A 23,860-nucleotide genomic window follows, 5' to 3' on the forward strand; every position below is an offset into this window, starting at 1 on the left:
ATTACCGAGAAAGAAAGAGGGAAAAAATGAGAAACAAAGAGCAAAGTGTAAAACTTTTTTAATATTTTGATCAAAGCTGTATATACTTTGTTAAAGTAGAATGCTTGTCATTCATATTACATTTTAAAGTATAATTATAGACATGAATGAATTTTATCAGCATACACAGGCATATATTAACGTAAATAAAACTTCATTAGTAACTGAATATAGAGATTTTATGAATATCCATATCTCTCTGTAATGCGCATATATTTTCTTCATTTCAAGGTATTCTCACGGGATTTTTAATTCTCTATCCACATAAGCGTTTAATAAATTATATGTCATATACATATATATGGTTCTCCACATATATGTACTATAAATCCCAGCCCTGAATGCAATTAACGGATAATTTGAACAATGATTAAAAAAACTTTTTATTCATTGTAATTTGTACGTAGTTCGATTCAAAGTAGCTGCAGATTATTAATGCGTAATATTTAATAACCATAATATTTAATAACCCACTCTATAATACGTATCATTAAATAACATTTAGGATTAAATTATAGAAAAGTGCAGAAAAAATAGGAGCTACGTAGAATGGAAATTTGATAATCTTCCTGGAATGAGAGAAAATAAATTGTAAAGCGTTTATGATTTCATCAATGTACATCGAGAGTCGATTACAATTTCCGAGCCCAATTTCTTTTTAGGTCAAAGTGCGTCATATCGGCGAGGGCGCCAGGGCATGTTCATTGCAAGCACGTGGTAGTACAGAGGTCGCCCTGAGAATCGCGAGCTTTCAAACTCCGGAGCAGTCAGTCGCCAGCCGCCCGTGCCGTACCAACCGGGAGTGCTATTCTCTTAAATCTCGCAAACTTTGTTTTTGTCATTATTAGTACAAGGCTAACGCTGGAGGCATTAAATTTCTGCTGGTAAGTGATAACAATAATTAATTCAGCAGACGAGTAAATTTGCGTATGCAAGTTTTTTCAACTTATACATGCCCAGCGAGAAAAAGAGGAAGAGATAATAATAAATAAATTATTAATCATGCAATTATAGTTTCTGCCGCGAATAATTAAATTATAGAAAATAATATTATAAACTTTGTTTTTTTTTTTTTTTTTGTTAAATGTGAATCATGAAAAAGAAAATATTTATTTTATGTGTAATCAATTGTAAATAGTTTTATAGTAATTAAAAACAATAATCAAGTATGCATTCATGTTGGGGATCGATAGAAGCGTTCACCCTATGTGTTGCCTAATTAGAGTTTCCTTTTTTTGTCCACAAACATAGCTTGTTACGTGCCAGTTAGTTAGTTTGTTGAACGCTAGGAAAATAAACAAGACAAGTTGCAACAATTACAATTATCGACATTTTTCTAGAAAAATGATGTGCAAAGAAAACAATGTCTTTACTATGTACATGCATAATTTATAAAGGAAATTTATTTAAAAAATTTCTTTGTTCTCTTCCTCTTTTTTTTAAAATTTATTTTAATATACAAGAGTTAATATACTTGAGAGAAAGATTTCTTCTTTTTTATAAGCTACATTTTTAAAGCTTCTGTGGAAAGTTGCATTTCATTAGCATTATCTCTTTAACAGGAAACTTATACTCATTATCAGTAAAAATAACTTGCTCTATATTTGTCGTCTTAAAGATTTTACTTTTAATTTTTATTTTATTTATTCTATTCACATACATGTGAATTCTACTTTGATTTCTCTGTGATATTTCTTTAAAATTATCGACGAAATGCAATATAGCGCATATGGCAATACTAGTATTCTTAAATTAGTTAAATTATACGACATGAAAATAAAAATTTATATAAGATTTAAATATTAAAAAATGTATGATATGTAAGTAAGTAAAATATTCTGCAAAGTATATACATTATAAATCTGAGAAAAAACACAGGACATGACAAATTTATTCGGATCTCTAAAATCGCTACTATTTTTTAAATTATGCGATCGTCAAAGAAGCGCGAGCGTTTTAATATCACAATGTGTATTTATTCGCGATACAGTAAACACCATCGAGAAGTCGAGTCTGCATTTTCGGAAAATTCTATCCTCTTGAATGATGCATATCTGCCGATAACGAACATTGCAGCTTCCTATAATCGATTTCACGTGCTACGACGAATAATGGTTGACACGATCAGCGATCCGTCCTATCCGTCTTCCTATGTAAATGATTCGGTACAAGGGACGCGCAGATCGTAAGCCAGCCAGTTCGATTTCCATCATAGGTGTGCACACGTTATACGAACGATCTACATCAAATGACAACAATAAAAATAACAGCTTCATGATTAAAATTCATCGACTTATAGATTATTCGGCTAGCACGCTCATAAATTGGACACTCTTAGAATAAATTCGTATAGTTCTCGGTGATCATAATATAATTTAAAGTATATGACAATAAAATTTATTTTGATACTAAAATTTTTGTCAGAGATATTACACAAAGCAATAAAATTATATTAAAATAAAAAACATAAATGCAAATGCTGTTTCCAGCATATATCTTTTTATCTTGTATACACAATGCTATCATGTAACATACATCGTCAAGTACATTATTTTAAATATACTTTTTTTTTAAACGGATTTTTCAGCTAGACGTAAATTTTGAAATAGATGCAGGGATATCAGTACCTTCCAACTAATCTACATTAATGCGCTTAGGCAGGGGAAGTTCTTGTAGTCGAGCTGACGTAGTCTCATCGACGAAGTTGCATTGTTACTCGTTTAGATTAAGAAACGGTGCCCTAAATTCAGTACGAGTTGAAGATAATATTCGTACTCGGAGCGTGTTAAATAAATTTAATAAAAGTTCTCGCAACACATTTCCCAGGTTTATTTTCTTTTTCTCGCAAGCGTACGCGGAATCAAGAATGAACGGAGATGATACTTAGCATTTTCCCTTCAGACCCTCGGAAAAAATGGCTCACACGTAGTGGGCTTCGTGTACCCGATAATCTCGGCGATAAATTCGATGTGCTTACGAAGGAGAGGGGATACGTGCCGGCCTTGCTAAATGTCCAACATACGCCTTAGGTACGAATGGAATGAGTCGCTTGCTGGACGCAGAACAAGCTCCACTTCGTCTTGCTTTAAATGGCAAAGGATTGACCCGGACCAGCCTTTAAAATATTCTCTGATAAGCTACGCTCGAACAAAAGGTTGGCTGAGAAACCGTCTCGGTGATTCGATTGCACGCGAATGAGAGACGTCCGTGAGATTTCTTACTTCCTCTCCTCCTCTTTCTTTACTTTTCTTTCAACATACCTTGTATACTTTCCCATTGTTCTATTCGTTTGCTCGATCTATATGTTGTTTGCTTTTAAATGTACTCTGCATGGAGCACATCGATCAAGCGGTTTAATTTGAAGGTAATATCGAGAGAAGGTGTATATTTGCGCTGATATATAGTTCTTCAAAATTTATGCTAAAAGATCATCGACTGTATCATCCAAAATTAAAAAAATCTACTTGGAATTGCAAACTAGATATTTCAATATTTGTTGAGAGAGATTTATATAAATCACCCATAAAATACACGATTCGTCGATAAATTCGCTAATCCGATTCTTGTAAAAAGTGCGCAGCATTGTACTAATCCAAGGTTCAATTTCATGATGATCACCTGACCCAGTTGTTCGGGTGCAGGTTGTTCGGATGAATGTTATGCGGACGCTCGCGGATACCAAATAACGTAATTATAAACGGCAAGCCGTAATTTTCCGACGATTTACGTACGCCCGGGCATACAACAAGCTCGAGTCTCGCTCCAATCGGCTCGTGATTGATAGCAATCGCAGCTAATCCACGTGGAGAATACTCCGACATGCCAGTTTGTATGCGTGGGCGCTGGTAAATTGCTTGTAATCGAATAAATAATTTTCGATTGCGACGACATCGAAAATTCGGCGTTAAAAATTACAAAATTGTTATTATTGCAGTTAATATTAACGAAAGAATATCTCGGCGTTTTTTGCCAACTCGCAAATCGAATGCTCCACAATTCTGGCACTGAAATCTTCGCAGCTTTTATAAGACGGAACTTTCTTCTCTTTCCATGTTGCACAAGGAAAGCGGAGATTGAATTATTTTTCTTTTTCTGTCGAGAGGAGAATCGCACTCGTCAGAAAGTAAACAGTTACAACACACAATTGTACTAGTTACCACGTTGTGCGAGGATATTTTGAAAATGTCAAGTCCTTTAAAGATCCCGTTGATACATTGTCAATGAATCGAATTGTGTCCAAATTTAATTTAACGTTTAACTCTTAATTTTGTTAGTAAATATAACGCCAAGAGTCGCGTTAACGAGTTAAAGTTACGTTCTGTTTCAATTTGGAAAACTCGTCCATCTCTCGTTAACGTCGTTTTCGACGGGCGTGTTTACGCGTAAAAGACACGTAATAAACTCTCTCTTTGCCAGCATCATAAAAGAACACCTCGTACCCGCGAAACGTCGTCAAGAAAAAATATAATACAAATGTACGTATATTATCCTACAATTTCCCGGTCGAATTTTAACGACTAGTTTTTAAAAAAAAATTCTCTCTTTTTTTCACAAAAATTTTATGACAAAATGAACGTTTTGATAAATGACTCTTTTCGCTGAACCAAATATTCGAATTTGCGTGCATGTGTGTGCGTTGCGTATACGTCCTACTGTTGTAGGTATAGCAATTAGTTGTTGGAGACTAGAATAACATACGATCTGACATATCCCCTTTCACCTGCGAGCTTCTCGTATCATTTCGTTCTTCTCTCATTGACGATCTCTACGCTTCACGTACACACACCATCATCCATCGCGATATCTGTGCATTGTTTCGGCGTTTCAATCATTTTTCTCTCTCTTTTTTTTTGCCGCATTGAGTAACGCGTGATGATTTTGTCGACAGATAAATTAAGGGTCGATGTATTTTTGCTTTTACAAGCTGTTCCATTAACGTGAGCGTGATATTCCGGAATTGATTCATGAAGACTCGTAGATTCCCTGGAACGTACGTGATGGAACGTACGTCCATTCCTGTCGGAAAATAACGGAACCGTACTTACGCGCGGTTTAGGACAAGGGCTTTAGAATTATGGAACACGCTCTATCCCGCAAAGTACGTGTCTCGGTAAGTCTCTCGCGTGGCTTCCCGCCGCATTCCTTTTCCGGTATCGGTAACCCATTGCAACGTGACATCACGAACGGCGAGCAAGATCGATCGATTCGCCAAGACGTGCAGCGAGTCCAACTCCCGCGAGATCCAGCAGTCGAAGTTCTCCTCGCAGTCCCTTTGCCGGTTGGAGCACCCTTATGGCACTCGAATCCCTTGAAGCGAGTCTGGAAAAAGGGAATATGGGAACGAGTGTCGTCAAACGGAGCAATTGTTCTCTCACATTTCTTGAATCCATACGTTGTTTTATATTTTCACGCATCCTTAACGTGAGAGTTTGTTATTATTATTATTATTATTACGAGAAAAGCGACGAAGGGAAACCATTTTTATTCTTCAATCGTTCACTTTTTATTTTATGGCAAAGTTAACATTTGACGTATAAAATTGGTGATATTGTATGAAAAAAAAAAAAAACCGGAAGCTTTTGATCTTGACATAATGTTTCCTTAGTTCCATCAATAAGAATTTAATACTATTTTCACCGACAGTACGGGTCGGTTTAAATGGTCGTCTCTCATATTCTAATAATGTCGCATCATTTATCTCTATTCATCCCATTGTTAATGTAGTGACAACACGACACGTTGTATATGACGTTACACATTACAAAGTGTGTCGGACAGTTTGCGCAGAAGTATTACGACAATAGTATCCTTGAATTATATCCTTGTGAAGTTAATACTATTAAATACCACAAGTAACGCTTCATTATTATACATTAATTCATAGCATATTGCGAAAAAAATTCTGCATTTCAAGATACGAAATATAAGAAAATATGAAAGAGAAGAAAAGAAAAAAAAAAAGAAGAGGGGAAAAGAGAAGGAAGAATGAGATGCGTAAAAATAAAAATTCTTGGAACTTTTTCCTCAGATGATTTTCTCTTTCTTCTTCATAATTTCATCCACGATATTTTCGTGTGTTATATACAAAAACGCGCTGAATACGTGATAAATGTTACGGTAATAACAAAATACGCATCAGCTGCGATTTCGGCAGTAGGTTACGTGATTCGTCGCCTTATAAATATCGATAGGAAACGACTTCCTGGAGCGTTGTAACGGATTTCGCGCTACTCCCAAAGCCGAAAAGCAGTATCGTTACTTGGGAGGAAATCTTTGAAAGTCGCACATATTGCGATGTGCCGGTGGTGCCGTTTTCCTCTATCTCGCACATGAATTATTTTACGAATGTGTCGAATCGTAAATATCTCCCCGTCGCCTTTGAATATACCAAGCCATATTCTAGAACGTTATAAAAAAGGACAACGCGCGCAACGATGTAGATTTTGTATGTATCGTGAAAATTTTAACGCGCGTCAATAAAATAATACGCGGCAAATTCTCGTAAATAAATGGCACATGAACGACTTTCGCTCGACTTTTTATCCTCTCGAAAAATTAATAAACCGTCTGAAATCGTTGTGGAATAATCAGGAAACAAAACGTAGAGTTGGTAATTAAAGGAGCGTGATTCTCGCTGCAAGATAAATGCGTCTCGCGACTTTGGCGTGCGCAAAAAATATGCGAGATCCGCTTGATAATGGTAAGATTTGCATTACAGATCCATTTACCTTGTTATTCGGACACAATAATCCAGCCGCCTACTGGATATCTGAGCGCGCATATCTCAAGGATGAAAATCGCGAAAGCATCCAATATTGTTCTTCCTCGGCGAGATCGCAGTTTCTGCTCTACGACCGCAGACTGCCTGTGCAGCTGAATCCTCGAGTAACTGCGAAAGTTTCTTTAGCCTAGCTAGCCTTACGCTGCCTTGTAACCACCTGACGTGTCTTCTATATCATACATATTTTCCCTTTTTCTCTTCCTTTCTCTTCCTTTCTGCTCTCTCTCTCTCTCTCTCTTTCGCTCTCTCTCTCTTTCTTTCCTTCTCTTCATATCCGTTTTACTCGCTCTCGATAATCGTTCTACATCTTTGCGGCGGGAATATGCCAATATTCTGTCGAAGAAATCTAACGAGCTAAACTTCATAACATCGATTCTATTAGATGTGCCCGGACGCCTTCGAAAACAATATACCCAAAGTTCGCAGAGAGTTGGCTCCTCACTCTGCTCCGGTTACAGAACTTATGGAACATCACCGTGGGGCTCTTGCAGTTCAAATTATTGCGGCGTGAATGGCATTCCCCAAATTCTTTTGGAACATTTTCGTCGACGTCATGTTGAAAAAAAAACGACTGTTCTGCAATATTTATAAAATGCATGGGACTGTTTTTATGTACCGTACTTTTATGTGACAGTTCCTGTCGCGCACGTTCGTATGTCAAAATATAAATTATATGTGTGTCATATCATGTAGTAAAAATATTTAATTTTATTTCCATAGTACGATATGTTTAATTTTCTAAAAACATCTGATGTACGTTTGCTAATTTACTAACGAATGCAAAATTGTAGAATTTTGCGAATTCACACATGGCATTTGTATTAAAGTATGGTTTTTACATGTAGAAGATTATGAACGGGCATTACATAATTCAATGAGCGAATTCTGGCAGTTGGAAATTTTATTACACAGCAATATTAAGCGCAGCGTTCTGAAAATAATTGCATAATTATTTCATATAACCTAGACCCTTTTCTCAATTTTAATGTGCACTCTAGAATCATATAATATTTTATTACCATGTTGATTCCTATTAACATATTTATTTTTTTAATACATCTATCCTAAATTTAATACTATGAATTCATAATAAATCTTTTTTTACAGAATGATATCTCTAATTCAGCAATATACAATTTGTCGGTCATATTTCGATAATATTTTTATTTTTTTTTTACAAGAATCGTATTTATGTGTATCTTAAATAGAACAGGTTTTTTTATTTTAACGGTTGACTTTTCTACAAAATTTTTCTAAATATTATCTAATGCATTTTATGAATTTATTAGTTTGTGCATTTTTATTTGTTATTTTATTTTAACTGCTGGTTATTTTGTTAAGTAATGATATATATATTTATAATATGTATTTGATGTAATATAACATAATCAATATTGTGTCTTGATGGCACTCGAGTTCACCTAACGAATTTGTCTTACGGGCGACACGGTATGCAAATTGTGCTGAAATAAAATTCTCTTCCAGTCATTTTATTATTCTATCGTGCATCGAGAAAAAAAGCACATAATATACTTACGGGTAAAAGTGTTTTGTTGAAAATTGAGCAGAGCGAGACATATCTTTTAGTAAATTTCCCTTAAAAGATGAATAGGTTTTTCGGGAGGCGAAATCGCGCATTTTCTTTGCGCGTTTTCCTTCTCGTTTATTATATCCGTCTCTTTGAAGAATGCGGATTTAGAAAGGGAAAAGGAAAAAATGCGTCGTAGGACAATAAAATAATACATTTCTAGCTCACACCTAAATTCTCACTTGTTTCGGATGTCATCGCATTTTTCTCGTGCGTTGTCCACAGTAACTTCCATTTTCGTTTATTTCCGTGCGCCACTCGACGAGATGCACGAACAAAAGCAATATAGGACGACGTACGCACTGCGGCAGAAACTGCGAGAAATAATACAATCGATGCAAGTTGTAGTCTTTGTTAAAATTTAATAGGCAGAATAAATATAGTAGTAGTAGATTCAATTAACCTTTAGTTCTTATCTTTTTACTTACAAGAGGCTTTGTTAGCACCATTGTTTTCGCCGAATATATTACTCGTAATCATACAAGATAATTTCAAAAAATGGAAAACTCTAATATGAAAAAATAATTACACAGATGTAAAGAGAGAGAAAAAATACATCCTGTGTGAAAAAATTATTTTTATGATTGAAGGCTTTGCTGTCAATGCAATAGATCTAGTTTATTTGTTTTCCCGTATTTCATCGTTTTAATGTTTACCGGTCTATGATTTAACTATATTTGCTTAGCTTATCCATGGAACATTCAGACCGAATATTCGTATTCTTCAGCGATGTTTGGATTTCAGAACAAGGAGAAAATCGAAAATCCTGCGGATACGTCATAGCCTCTTAAACAATCCTGACTGCATCGAAAAAACGTCGGGGGATGCGAGATCCGGTGGGCGATGACAAGATCAGCATGGGGGTCGAGGTTTTTCCTCATAATGGCGATGATCACGATCGTTATCGCCAATTATCAACGGCATCGCGACAGACTTCATCTGCGCGAGCAGCTCGTTAACGGCCATAAAGCCAGGAATATCACTCAACTGCAAGGTGCGTTAAAATTTGTATGCAATATTTGTAATCCCCCCCTGATGTAAATGCCGCAATTACTTTTGTATGCGTACCGAAAAAGAACGAAACAAAGGGTGGCCAACTTTACTTACTATTGTTCTTTCTATAAAGTCACGTGTTTTCACCTACAAAATTTGATTAAAAAAGAAATTAATTCGTACCAAATGCAAATGGAAAATTGATGCATGTAAACGTCGCCCATATAAATCCCACTCCTCGTTAAATATATTTCATCGCGACCGAATAATCTTTGAAATCGTTGCTAATATAATAATAATTGTATAGAAATTCCGAAACGAGGAGCAAGGAATTGCGAGTTTAATTACTCGTTCCAAAGTTGATTACTAAGCCGTAGAAAAGTCGAGTCGTAAGAGTGATTCGTTTGGCGGAAAAGTTAGTCGGACTTCTATGCACCTTGTTCGCGCCAAACTTGCAAGCATGGCAAAGTTTCGATACTATGTGAAATTTTACAACGTGGTCCGCCATCTACGCGGTGATTAGACTTTCTTTTACATAGTATTTTAAAAGTATATATAAAAATATTGTGGTAAAGTTCTCCATCTGAGAAGATAGAGGAAGAGAGAAAGAGAGAGAGAGAGAGAGAACGTCAATTAACAATAAAGTATACGGGTATAGGAAAAGAAAATAAGCAAGAATGATATTTCACATCTTTTTGTTAGAGAAGCCTCGGAGCGAATCAAGTTTTACTGCGATTGGTAAATTACACATCGAATGGTTACATTGTCGATTTCCGATGGGCTACAATCTGTATTAGCTTGACCGTTCGGTTATTTATTTTCTGTAGAAGCTTGCGCGGACTTCCTCGCTGAGAGAGCCGATAAGAAGCTGTACATTCGTCCTACATAGCTTCACAACGGTTTCCGGATTTCAATGTTGAACCGATTAGACTTTAAAGAGTCGCTTGCTGCAGTCGACTCATTTTCTAGAGTCCTCATGCAAGTGCAATTTTAAATTTTCATAGCATGATGAAAAAATGTGCAACGTGCTTGAGATAAATGCACGTTATTTAAGCTCCTTTTTCTCAACCTTATTATTTCGAAACGTCAAAAAATTTCGCACAACAGAGCATGTATTAAAGTGTATAAAAGAAGATGTTATTTTTACATTTTCTCAATTCTCTGCTTCTATTATTAAATTTTAAAGAAAAGATCGATCTGTATCTATACAATGCGAATATTGCACATAATTTCTGTTTTTTAGCCGTGCTTGCCTTATATTAACAACAAACTGTATAGAATAACACGTATATTGTAGATATTCTCGAGTCCTCATGAAACTTTAATCTTGTCATTACGATCATTTCTTTGAAGCCGTGCTTACAGTAATGCGGCGCAATCTTATCAAGCTCTTTGGAAGAACCATCGTCATGATCATTGTATTAAAATTAATAGAACGTGTACAGGAAAATTTGTGATATTTTTATTTGAAGAGGAATGTTTTTTTCGTGTCGTTTTTGCCATACATTTTACACATCTTTGCCTTTTCGCGTGTGTAATTCTATAGAGATACAGATGCATGTGTGATACTGAGAGAGAAAAAGGGGGCTTCCTGTCAAAAAAGCCGCTTCTGAATAGTTTAGAGGAAAGTGTATCTCGTGCGATCATAAAAAAATATTCAATTCAAAACTCGTTTGGAGACTTGTCATTCGATTGTAGCGTATGCCTCTCGATGCGTGAGTGTTGACTGCATACATACACGAGCTGTCTCGAGTTATTTGTAAAGTTTGTTGTTGCCAATTCAGGTCGTACATTTTACGACTTTGACATAACATTGCACGCGGAAAATCGGAAATAAAATCTTCCTATCCTCTCTTATCGACGTTTACTCCCTTACTTATAAAGTGAAATATATATATATATATATATATATATATATATATAATATATATATATATATATATATATAATATATATATAAATAATTATATATAAATAATTTACAAGAATTACTGTCAAATTGAACGTTTCATCAAATTTCTCATGCACTTAATTCAGCTGAGACGAATGTGAGTATGAATCTAATATTTGATAGAGTATTTGAATTTTTTTATAACACGCATATTTATAAAAGTCTGCGCAGAAATTGATAGATTCTGATCGTATCGAAGCAGTAATTGCCATAAAGTAATAAAGCTGACGAGCATCCCTTTGTTTGATATATCAAATGAAACAAAGGCAGAGAACAGCACCAGAAACAAACACTTATTACATATCAAACTTCTAGTTTATAATGAAGCATATGTACAGATAGGAACATGCGGAATGCGTAGCAGGAAGTGAATCTGACCATGCACGCTTGACCTATTTGTCACACCGCGGAATTATAAATTTAATCTCATTATGCATACTTTTACTGTAGATCTAATCAAACTAAAACTAAATATGATGATCACAACCTTACATATGGCAAAAATTAGATAAGAATTTTTAAGAATGCAAAGTAATGGGCAGAAGTACATAAGTCTCTATTTTGACATTGTTGCAAAATTAAAATATTTAGATTCGAATTAATGAATCGCGCGCAATTTAAAAGTTTAATATTCTGCAAAGGACAAAGAATTTTATAAATATACTCTGCAGGAAATATAATTATGCGGGAATTAGCTTTCCCTCTTCCTGCAATCCTTGCACGCGCTAAGACTCTTTCCCCGTCATCGGCATAGCAATCTAATTAGAGCAAGTAGTTTTAATACCAAGTTATATGAGAGAAATGAAATTGCATAAATACTTGAACGCGTAGCGTCAAGATAACGCAAAATGATAGGACGCGCAAAATTACGGCCACATTCATCGTTCAATATCGCGCATCGGTCAGAAGGATTACCGAGGGGATTACATGTAAACTTTCATCATTACGAACAAGCGTGTCATCTTGCCAGAATGTGACGTAGCGTTACCTGTCCTCGAATCGACAGGGAAAATTTGTCATTGCGGCGAAAGCGACAACTTGTCACTTTAATAAACTGTTGACCTCGCGTGATATTGGTTTTTATCGATTGATAGACCATGTTCTTTCATTACTTGCGAGAGTAATTACAACTTTCGCGACGTTCGTATCCTTTACGATCCATAATTTAGGAACAATGTTATTGCACTGCGAAGTTTCTCACGACGCAACATGGTTTTACAGCCGACATGTAATTTAAAGCGTCTTACGGACAAATTTCATTAAACTAATTTTGTTCTTAAAAATTGGTATGTTTTAGGAAGCATGACTGTTTGCGATAGAAAATGTGATAAAATAATGCATGGTAAATGATGATAAACATACAAGAATATGCCTTAAAAATTATGATTTAAAACTTGAAAAAGAAAAAATTCTAGGTGCATTTCATTCGTACGGAAAATTTTTAAACTTTAGGCCTCTGTCGAACTCGCTAGTCCAACTTATATGCATTCCTAGCTCTCGTAATTGGATTTACGTCGGGTTTCAAGGTATGAGAAACTCCCAAACGTCGTCTCGCCTCAACGGGAAGGATCGCGGAAACATCAACAGGACCCGGTATCGGTTCGATGAAAAATGAGCGACAAGACAGATGGTAGCATCCCTTGCCATAAGGCGATGTACGGAAACAAATGATGTTCCGGATGTATATTTATTACGTCGCCACCCTTGATCGTCGAAACCGCGCATCTTTGCACCAGCGAAGAAAACACGGAAGAAAGAGGATGAGACAAAGGAAGGATAGACCTTCCTGTTCGAGAGATGTATATGTGAAATAGCGCGATACACATCATCTCGGCTTTTTGTGGAAAAGAATACCAGCAATTTTCTCGAGGGGCGAATGAAAAATGTAAGAACAATCAGATGACGTTTATTCGTTATTTATGAAATTTTTTTGCGCGATATTGGTTATCTATAATGATTTAGCGCCAACAATATTATGGAATTAATAGGGTAATTTTTTATAGTAATTAGGTCCAAAAATTAATATAGGCGCGTTAAATGAGTGATTTCGACGCCAAATATTTCCAGATATAGATCCTATTATTCCAATTTGTGATCCGCACCGATGAATATCCGTATTATTGGAACACGAGGGAGAAAAAGAGAGAAAGAAAGAGAAAAAGGAGAGAGAGAAAGAGATAAAAGAGGCCGTTTTGGGAGATGATTTCCCCTGGATAACAGTAGAATTATTCGGTCACTTAAAACGACACGTACGTTCTCCGCGTCCCAATTAAGATAGCCTCGTCGCAATTAATGATAGCGAAGCAAATTACCGTAACAGAGCTAAAACAAAGAGAATGCGATAATCATGAAGATCAAATTGCATAATGGATCGATAATAAAACACCTTGGCAAATACTTCAATCCCGCTGTGTTGTGAGCGGGCAGATTTTTCGTTTGCGGTTTCAGCTGCATCCCATTAACGTTAATGAAAGACAGTAATAGTGATTTCGAACTTTTTCCATTATAAGCGCCAGCTTCCGAATATCTAATGGACATGCTCTTAATTAATGTTATTTTACGCAATGTTCCGTTTCCGCGGTTCTGCATTTTTGCAAAATGCCGTCAAGGATGCGTTTCGCAAGCTGTATTAAAGATCGTCTTTGTGATAATGCTACCGTGGCGTGTATGTACACAGTTTGAAATTCACTTATGAGAACATCGATCGCAATAAAGGCACATTGTGATGCACCGCGATATTACCGTATCTTCTTCTGAACGCCGTTCAAAAAGCCTATAATGCTTTTTTAATGCAGTTTTCCCACGTTATCTCTCTCCCGTCCCATTTCTATACAACTATTTTTAATCTTTTGAATATCGATTTTTTGTCACGCCCAAAAAAAAATACAGTGTGCTATTTATCGGGACCAAAATATATTGGAAAATACAAAGGTATCTTTTCCAATCATGTGCGAGTGTCATTCGTTTGCGGATACATAACAACCCGATAAAATATTTCGAGTCTCTTTATTCGTTTTACCTCCGTCCATATTTCATACGTTTATATTTCCGTCACAAACGATTAATATCGCGGGGGTGGAAATCGTCGCCTCTACGTAAACTCTCGCGAACAACGGTTTCGCTCGGCGCAGCTGCCGATTCGCATTTACGGACCGGATTATGCGATGAAATCTCGCGCGGCACTGAAATCTCGAAGCCGGCTTTGCACTCGCGTTGCACTCGAACGATGGGACACGGTCTGCGCTCTTGTAGGGATCGCGAAACGCCCGTTTAGGTCCGTTCCACGTGAGAAACGTTGGAATACAATTAAAAAAACGGAGATCCGTTATTTTCAATTGAATGAATAACGTAACGTTAAGTGCTCGCCCGCTCGAGATCATAAATCATACGGATTCTTTCACCGCTTTTCATGATTCTTTCGTGCATGCACGATACAGTGGCTATATCTGTAATAATCGTTAATTCGTTTTCAAAATAAATACGTATATTTAAGAAAATAAACTTTTTTTTTCGTTTCTCTCGACACAATATCCGATATACGTTTTATTTAAATTAAGATAATGGATAAATTTCTAAATCTCTATTTTAGCCACTGTAATCGAACGAATAATTAAGTACTAATACACACTAACCGATATATACGTGCTATATAAAAATGAGCTAAAAAGAAAACACTTGGAAGAAAAAGAGAGAAAAATATTTGACGACAATATCGCAAGTATTGTAGAAGACATTTAATTTTCTGCTCTGTTAGGCCTCACCATGTTCTCTTGATTGGATGATAATAAATTAATGGAGCTGTGTAAGCCTTTCGAAATATACATTTCGTGATATACGTTCGCCATGTTCGCTAAATCTGTCTAACTGTCAATATATATCCTTGCTATATCTCTGTTATATCGGTTTTTCAGATTGAATTTACAAAACTATGATCACAAAAGACATAATTATAAAGGCGCATAAATAAATTCTGTTTGCGCTGCCAATATAATAATATCAATTTGACATACATGAGTTTACTACTAATTTGTGCGGTATATTAAATTAATAAGAAATAAATTGTGCAAATTAATAAATATAAATTAAATTAGCTTTAGAGGGAGTTGCATGTATGTTTAATCGATAAACGAATGTCATTGTCCGTTTAATATTCTTCAATCGTTAGCAATGTACTCTAGCAATTGTAATAATCTAATAATAAATCAATCAAATTGCATATTAATTTAATTAAATAACGCTGATATTTATTTGATTTGCAACAAATCACATCGTTCCAAGAATAATAAACGAAAATATAGGATATTTCATATTATTTCGACAAGAATGACTTCGGCAAGAATTTGACATTCTTTAAGCCAACATTTGATTCCTTAACTTGTCCATTTCATTAAAATACGAACTATGAAATCTGACAAAGAGATAAAGGCGGACGTTGACGAAGACATTTAACCTTCTTTCTCATTAACCCTGAACGCTCTCTCATAATCGAATAAATAACGGGTGAATGATTTCCTTTGTCGACCGGAATCAGATCAGTCCAGATGAATTCCAACTTTAAAGATGTGTAATAATAAAAAATCACTTGTCGTAATTGCCGATGCAACAAGCATAATGATTTATTTGTTTTGGAAACATATTACATTCTTCAAATATATAAATATATATAGAAACGAGAAGAAATGTGGAAATTAATAATAAAAGTAAGAGAGATAAACAAAAAAAGGAGTTGATTTTTTACTATTAATTCAAAGGAGCTTTTGTGTATCGTTAATAATTCAAAAATTGCTTGTATTCTCCGTCTTTTTTCTCGATTCTTTAGTTCAGAACATTGTTATAATATCTCATATCGACAATATATTATCATCTTATATCTTCTTTGATCTTTCACTTCTTTTATCTCTTCTTCGTTATGAAGATTATTACAAAATTGCATGGAGACTAAAGACGAATAAGGTTTCAATTTCCGCGATCTCGCAGGTTTATATGACGGGAGACAATCTACTTTTAGTTATGTATCTAAGGAGAACAAGAGATGAACTTTCTAGATGTGCAAAATCTTATAACCTTGTGTCTTCCTACGCAAGCTCGTATTGGATATCCGGGCTTTCGACAGCCACGAAGAAAATCAGGGATTGACCTCGGTGGACTTTGGGATCGTAAGAAAGCGTCGTTACGCGTTCACCGAGAGTCATGTCGGTCGTTTACAGACTCGAAAGATTCTCTCTCAAACGACTCTTCAGGGTTACGTAAGACGTTGGAGAAAAAGAGACAGGAACAGAATGAAAACGAAAATTATGATTATAATATACTCTCTCTATTTTATAAACTTCTGCCCGAAAATATTACGCATTTCGTTGCAGGATTAAAACTGCTTCGAAAGTTATTGTGAGTAATTGTTGTTGCCATATTATTATAAGAAAATAAGAGCACAAAAAAATACGTATATATTTTTTTAAGTTAAAAAAATATATTTTAATAATGCATTGATATTTTATACGGATTAATATTTTATGTTATTTTTTCGAAGGACAAATATTGTTTAAACGAAAGAGAGAGAGAAAGAGAGAGAGTTCTAAATTTACACAAGCCATAAGACAATACATAAAGTGCAACGAAGAAATGACGTCAGGATAAAATACTGTGGGTACCTTGCCCACAACTTTCCAACACCGCGTCGTTTTCGTTACCGCGAAGCCACCTGCTCACCATTACAGTATAATTGTACCTTTTGTGTTTCAAGTATCCGTAAAATTTCTGAGTGCTTCGCAAAACCTTCGCGCGGTTACAAAGCGTGCGAAATAAAGGGTCAAAAGGTTACCCGGCTACAACTTTATCTTGCGCCCTCTTTATTCTTTCGCGCTTGTTCCGTTTCTCTGAATTCTCCACAGAATTTTTCCTCTTTAATCGATCCCCACCGTATGCCCGAGCTGTGTGATACGAATATCCGTTCATCCGGAATACTTAGTATTATCGAATAATTAATAGGAAAAACCGGAACCTATTATTCTCTCGAATATCGTTCATTTCGTGACGTTTTTCTCTATCATTAATCTTTCTTTCTCTGCTTTTTAATTGCACCACATACCTTTTCGAACCGAGCCCAATTGCTTTTTCATCTATTCAAAAATCCCAATTATTTTAAATTTCGGTTTTTTATGATATATTTGAACAAGTATTATTTGTCACTTGCTATATTTATTACTTGTTATTTGACATTAATTTCAACATTTCTCATCAAAAATTTTATCCATGTATGAATATCGCTTTAAAATAAATACACGCATGTTGTTTTGCACATTATTATATGTGAACATATATCTGTCAAATAATACCAATAAATATTATTAAGCATAATATACGATATAGTGAAATTTGATATTGTGGAAAGAAATGAAAAAAATATTTGGTATTAAAATTAAATGTTCAATATCCTTATTAAGGAATATAAGTATGCAACATTGTATTGCGAAGATATAATTGAAAAAATTTTAATAAGTGTTTCAATAATAAAGTTTGCAATGTATATGAAAACTTTACAATTTCTTTTTACAACGTGAGCATAATGAAAGCATTATAAAAATGATATTTTTTTTGCCGCGATAATTGAAGATATGCAACTTTGCTTAATTAAAGAAGTGTATTATTATATCTAAGCCGTGTTGTTAGTATATAATAAAAAAATAGTATAAAATTAAAAAAATACAGGAGAGGAAAGTATTTTTCTCTAGAGTAAAAACTCATTTACAATTGTAATTTGTTGCAAAAGAAACATAATTGAATAAATATATACGGTGGATACACATATTTAAATCTGAAGATATTTGAAATTTTTTTCTATTATGTCAATATAGTGTTAACATAATAATATTTGCATTTTAACGTGATATTTAACGTTTGACGATATTTATATCGTCGGGTAAAGCACGCTTGTACATTGATTAGCTTTTAAGTTGCGAGAGATTCGCATTGTTAGCTATATAGAAAGCATGGATAAAGATTTGAACTATGTTTTCCAAGATACAATCTCACCAAGATTTTCCAACGTAAGCCGCCGACATCGAGTTTGAATAGTGCGGCTGTAATGGGTTTCTCATGAAAACGCAAGTTTCTCGTTGCAAAACGCGAGAAACGCGAGTACGCCATGTAAGTTGAAATAAATTCCCGTATTTGTTTTGCCGACCTCTGCTGTTCTTTCTCTGTTGTTTAGAACAGGAAACATTCGTTTTCATTAACTGTATAATTTAGCTAAAAACTAAAAAAAAGCCATCTAATGAGATTTGTTTAATGACATGTTTCAGAGGAGATAATAGCCAATCTGCCTCCTCTACGAATTCCGCGTTTGAGGCATCATCGGGTCACAGATTGGGATCCGTATTTCGAGAATGCGGATGGCCAGGGTATCAATGACCCGCAAAATGTGACGTTGCATCTTGGATCAACCGCTCTTCTTGATTGTCGCGTCGCGATGCTTTCTGGAAAACAGGTGCTTGTCAAACTATCCGCGACTCGGTTGATGTCACTTTGATCGATAATATATTTAAATATGTATATAACATGCACTCTTCATTCTCCTGATGCATCTATAATTATCGCGTCTTGTATAAATTCAATTGTATAAATTCTAATATCATCGATAAATATCATCAATCCTGCAGGTCATGTGGCTACGACGCAACAACGATTGGGCATCGCTCCTACTCCTAACTCTTGGTAATGCTACTCACACATCGGATTCAAGGTATAGCGTGAGCTTCCAGTATCCAAACAATTGGAGATTGGCCATCTCCGGAGTGCGGAGGGAAGATCACGGAGTATATGTCTGCCAAGTGAATACGCATCCGCCGAGAATGCTGGTCACGAACGTCACTGTTCTCGGTAATACCACGTGCTTTTATGAGGGAATAAAATATCCCGGGCAAGTACAAAAAAATGTATACGTATAATATTGTATATAGATGCAGAAGTGTTTTAAAATCAATATAAGAGAACGTTGCGCCAATAATAAGGAAAATACCACGACAACGCGTGTTGAATGTTGCAACTTTGAATCGTACAAACGTGAGGGAAAATATACTTTGCCCAAACTTTTTCATTTAATACTCATATAATACCCTTCACTCTCATTTATAAGCATTATCGTAGCTCGCTGCCTTCATTGCGGAGACATTTCTTCGATTTATCGATTAATTATTCATTTTCATTTATTGCGTTGAAAAGCGAAAGCGCCTCGAGAGCGTTTATACTCGTGAAACATTTAGCATCTGCATTTAACAAAAATTAAATATTTATGTGAAAAAATATGAATTATATTACGGATGTAAACACGGGACTATCACAACGTAAACATAATTTATGTTAATGAGATAATTAAAAAATAAAATTTTGAAGTAAACAAAGACATAACGAATTGTTTTAATTATATATGTAATAAATTTTAACATTACGTATATACAGGAGGATAATTCAGTGAGAAGCTTATATGCGGATTTTTTGAATCATATTTTTGATAATTTAATGTAGACGTTTCTCTTATTTATGAAAATATTTGTATTTATATTTATATTTGTATTTATATTTATTTACATAATTGAGATGTCACGTATCATTTTTGCTCATATTTTAGATGACGACAGAAAATATGTATGAGAGCATACATTTTATAAATTATAGAATTCTAGTAGTTTATAGAGGTTGCACTTTTGACATATAACTTCGGCCCGAATTGTACGTGTGTCCTCGGGATGTTTTTGAATGATATATTACAGCATTGGCGTAATCCGGCGACGTCGGTAGCTACGAGATGCATACATTGTTTTCCATTTGAAGAGCACAAATCCGAATGCACGTCGTGAATAGTCGGCTGTGTTGCTCATCTAGAGAGGAAACGGTGTCGCGAATTTAAATTCCGCCCCCGTAAAGATTCAATTACCGTGAGAAAATCTTGCAGCAACCCGCAAGCGGAAGTAAGCCAGCCGCAGTTGTATCACGTAGTACGTCTCGTTGCATACAATGGCGACTTTATTTTGTCTTACTTTCCTCGCATCTGCAAACTACGTTCGCGCATACGAATTTCGCCGTGCGTGCTACCCACGGTGTAATTTCTAACCGTATCCTTTTACATTTTTTAATTACGAAATGAAGATGTTGATTACGTAAATGTTTAAAAATGCGAAAAATAAAATGCAAGTACGAAGAAAAATTCTTCTCGCCGAAAATTTTTCTCGCTTAACGTCAAAATGATGTTCATAACGTATAAAAATATATTTGTTAATAAATAAACTTTTAATTATTAATTATTTGTTTTATTAAAACTAATGTTATTAAATATTTTAACAATGTAAGGATTTTTTTTGTTTTTAAAAATGAATGCCTATTTTTTTTTTATGCTGAGCCTGTATTTTGCAGTACTTTTAATAATTAAATCACGCGAATTGCGTTAAATAAATTAAAAGAGGAGAAATAAAAAAAAATATTTATATAAAGGGAGCATAATAAAGAAAAAATGTTCCTTCATCGATTATTAAATATTATTCAATAGTATGTCTACATCTTTATAGCGCCGGATATTAGAATCATCGATGAAGCCAGACACGAGTTGCGAGACCGGTATTACAAGACCGGAAGTGGTATCGAGCTGGCGTGTGTTGTCCGACCATCTTGCCCCGACTCGAGAGTACCGTATCCCGTCTGGCGGAAAAATGGCGAGACGTTGCCGGATCACGTCAACGTTTATCACATTAATGGGTGAGCATATATCGCAAGTGACGATGGATCGAACGGGGTTTCCGGGAGACGGATATACGGCTGAGTCTCGATTTGCATGTGTATATGTACATGCGCATCCGTGTATTGTCTACATACGGGTACATATCGTTGCTCTTATCCTCTCGTAACGCGTCGGGCATTTACCTTCTAAACCCCGTAAAGGTATGCGTTGACGAGTGACGGTACGCTTTGTGCAAAATACGATCCTTGCGATTAATCCTCCCTCGAGACGACCTACAACGATAATCTATTTTTCTTTCAATTTTAGACAGACGTTATCTGTGAAGCTTATTTTTTACGGTTGATGTAAGAGGAATAAAACTGTTGTAAATTTGATTATTCAAGAAATATTTGTGTTGACATATATTGCATAAGCATTTCCTATTAGAAAAAAATACGAGAGAGAAATTTGGGAAGAAAATTATTAAAACGCTCTTGGTCCTATAGGCATCATGCAGCCAGAGTTTCAGCGAATACACTGAGCTCCTTCGACGTGATCGCTTAACGAATGATTGAAGAGGAAAAAATCAACACGCACAACAGTGTTTTTCTCGAGCGAACATTGAAAGATCATTTATCAAAGATATATACTCTGCTATAAGATATATTGCGACTATATATATTTTCGCGTTTATTTTCTGCCTTTCGTCAACTTCAAATGTATATTGTGTTTCTTTTATGTATAGGGTTGCTTTTGTGATGTTATTTCGACACTCGCTTCTTAGCTGGCTTCCCTATTATTATAATATTGTGCGAATGTATTGTTATTTCTACTTACTTTTCATAGAAAAACACGCATAGAATAACACGCGTAGAATAACACGCATTACAAGAACAATACTTTGATTTAGTTTATTTTTAAATGGATGAAAACAAACTAAACATTTCGAGGATTTAAATTAATTGCATTAGACAATTCATATTTATATATATTATTTATATATTTTTTGCACAAAATATCGCCTAATCATCTAGAAATTATATGCATTACAATTACAATTACATACTAGTATATTATATATTTTATATTGATATTATTGATGTTAATATATTTTTATTTTTTTAATTAAAATTTGGTAGACAAAAATTATATCACACGAACGTATAACATTGTATTATATAGTAATCAAATTTTTTTTTAGATCGAATGAGGACGTGGTGACGAGACTCTATATCGAACGAGCGAAAAAGACTGATAGCGGCGAATATACGTGCTCAGTAAGCCAATTCAGCACGACCGCGGTGCATATTCATGTCCTAAATGGTAAATTAAATAGAATTTATCGAATTAGCGAATAGATAAATAACATTATATATCCTTTTAACATTATAAATACTTTCATTTTTTCTAAATAAATATCTTTAAAATACATATATGACGTCTAAACAGTTGCGATTTATGTGAAATTTACTATAAAAATTTAAGATCAATCATTAGGAAAAAAATGGCTAGCGATGTAATTTTAATATAATTTCAACAAAATAAATAAGCATAATGTGTTGATAAAATGCTAATTTTTTATTAACTATCTGTTAAATCTCATTGCAGGTGAAAAACAAGCTGCTGTTCATGATCAGTGGAATGCAGCATGTATTAATTACAATGCAATTGTTACTGAGTTCTGCGCTGTATTCGTCAATTTTTTTTTTTACATGTGGCAAAGTTATTCTCTATGAAGTAATTTTTTTTAAACTGCCAATATATTATAAGTTCATATCCTACCACATACACATATCTATCCATACACACAGTTTGTATTATGTATTTCAATGATACTTTTAATAATCTCTTCTTCGACGATAAACCACGTACTTCGATCTCAATATATATTTTTTTTTAACAAACAGTATTATAAATGCACCTCGTTGAATAAATCTATGTCAGTATTATGAGAGTATAAATAAAGTAAACATTGATTATTAAAATAAATATTATATTTTCTATTGTCAATCTTTTTCCTGTAATTTAATAAAAAATTATATATATATATATATATATATATATATATTTTTTTTTTCTAAATAAATTTCAAATTTTTTACATGTTTTAAAATCCCATATATATTATCATATTTCTGTATCGTCATTATATATTTCTCTATCGTCATTCGCATATTTTAATATACAATTTTTTAAATACCATGTGAGAGAAATATATCGATAAAGGGTTAGTTGACAACGCAAGCTTTCCTTTATCAACTGATGTAAATAAAGCTTGCAAGAGCTTGCAAGCTCTATGATCATTTTATCAATAACGGAGAACGATTTAGATTCTCTAAAATCTCTATTTTATCAGCTTTAGGCAAAATACATGTAATTATTATTGTTATCAATTTAAATATATGCATGTTTATTTATCCTTCATAAATATATACATATATTTTATTAAATTTACAAGATAAAGAATGTTGTCATCATTATTATTACATGCACAACATGATATATTGTAGTGCTGTTTTTTAAATATTTTTGCATTCTAGATGATGTGTTACATTGAAAGATGATGATAAAATAAAAACACTGTTGCGTCGGTCTAAAGTTTGAGGAACGAGAGTGGCTTGTTAAAAGTTAATATCGCGTTAAAAGTTTCAACGGAATCCATCATCATCGATATTATTTTAATAGGAAAATATGGCCCATAAAATCTGTCTATCAGGTTAGATATGGTATATAGAATATATATCTAACTTCCTAGTTGGATGTGCATCTAAATTAGACGTGCACGTGCATCTCTGCAATACTT

The 23,860-nt window shown here is 34.4% G+C and overlaps 1 protein-coding gene across 3 annotated transcripts; it reads left to right on the forward strand.

Annotated features, from left to right (window-relative positions):
• The first annotated feature begins 793 nt into the window (after positions 1 to 793).
• Positions 794 to 23,017, forward strand: LOC105250482 (zwei Ig domain protein zig-8). 3 transcript variants are annotated; one of them, XM_011256608.3, is made up of 8 exons: positions 794 to 923; positions 3,069 to 3,193; positions 9,153 to 9,402; positions 18,651 to 18,835; positions 19,008 to 19,227; positions 20,910 to 21,096; positions 22,260 to 22,381; positions 22,667 to 23,017. In XM_011256608.3, exons 3-8 carry the CDS (start codon positions 9,252 to 9,254, stop codon positions 22,792 to 22,794), a joined length of 993 nt encoding a protein of 330 aa, XP_011254910.1. In that variant the 5' UTR covers positions 794 to 923; positions 3,069 to 3,193; positions 9,153 to 9,251; the 3' UTR covers positions 22,795 to 23,017. The 3 variants fall into 3 exon arrangements, with proteins under 3 accessions (XP_011254910.1, XP_011254909.1, XP_025262448.1); XM_011256607.3 differs by lacking the exon at positions 3,069 to 3,193; XM_025406663.1 differs by lacking the exons at positions 3,069 to 3,193; positions 22,260 to 22,381; positions 22,667 to 23,017 and adding an exon at positions 21,565 to 22,000.
• Positions 23,018 to 23,860: the final 843 nt, after the last annotated feature.

This window comes from Camponotus floridanus, unplaced genomic scaffold (genome assembly GCF_003227725.1).
Source record: "Camponotus floridanus strain SB8 unplaced genomic scaffold, Cflo_v7.5 scaffold15, whole genome shotgun sequence".
In the NCBI taxonomy this organism is placed as follows: domain Eukaryota; kingdom Metazoa; phylum Arthropoda; class Insecta; order Hymenoptera; family Formicidae; genus Camponotus; species Camponotus floridanus.

Excerpts from the sequence above, each read along its gene's own strand:
- LOC105250482 (XM_011256608.3), top strand. The coding sequence starts at position 9,252 with ATGACAAGATCAGCATGGGGGTCGAGGTTTTTCCTCATAATGGCGATG. Across the intron at positions 18,836-19,007 it reads CGATGCTTTCTGGAAAACAG|GTCATGTGGCTACGACGCAA; the intron begins GTGCTTGTCAAA and ends TCAATCCTGCAG. Across the intron at positions 22,382-22,666 it reads GCATATTCATGTCCTAAATG|GTGAAAAACAAGCTGCTGTT; the intron begins GTAAATTAAATA and ends ATCTCATTGCAG.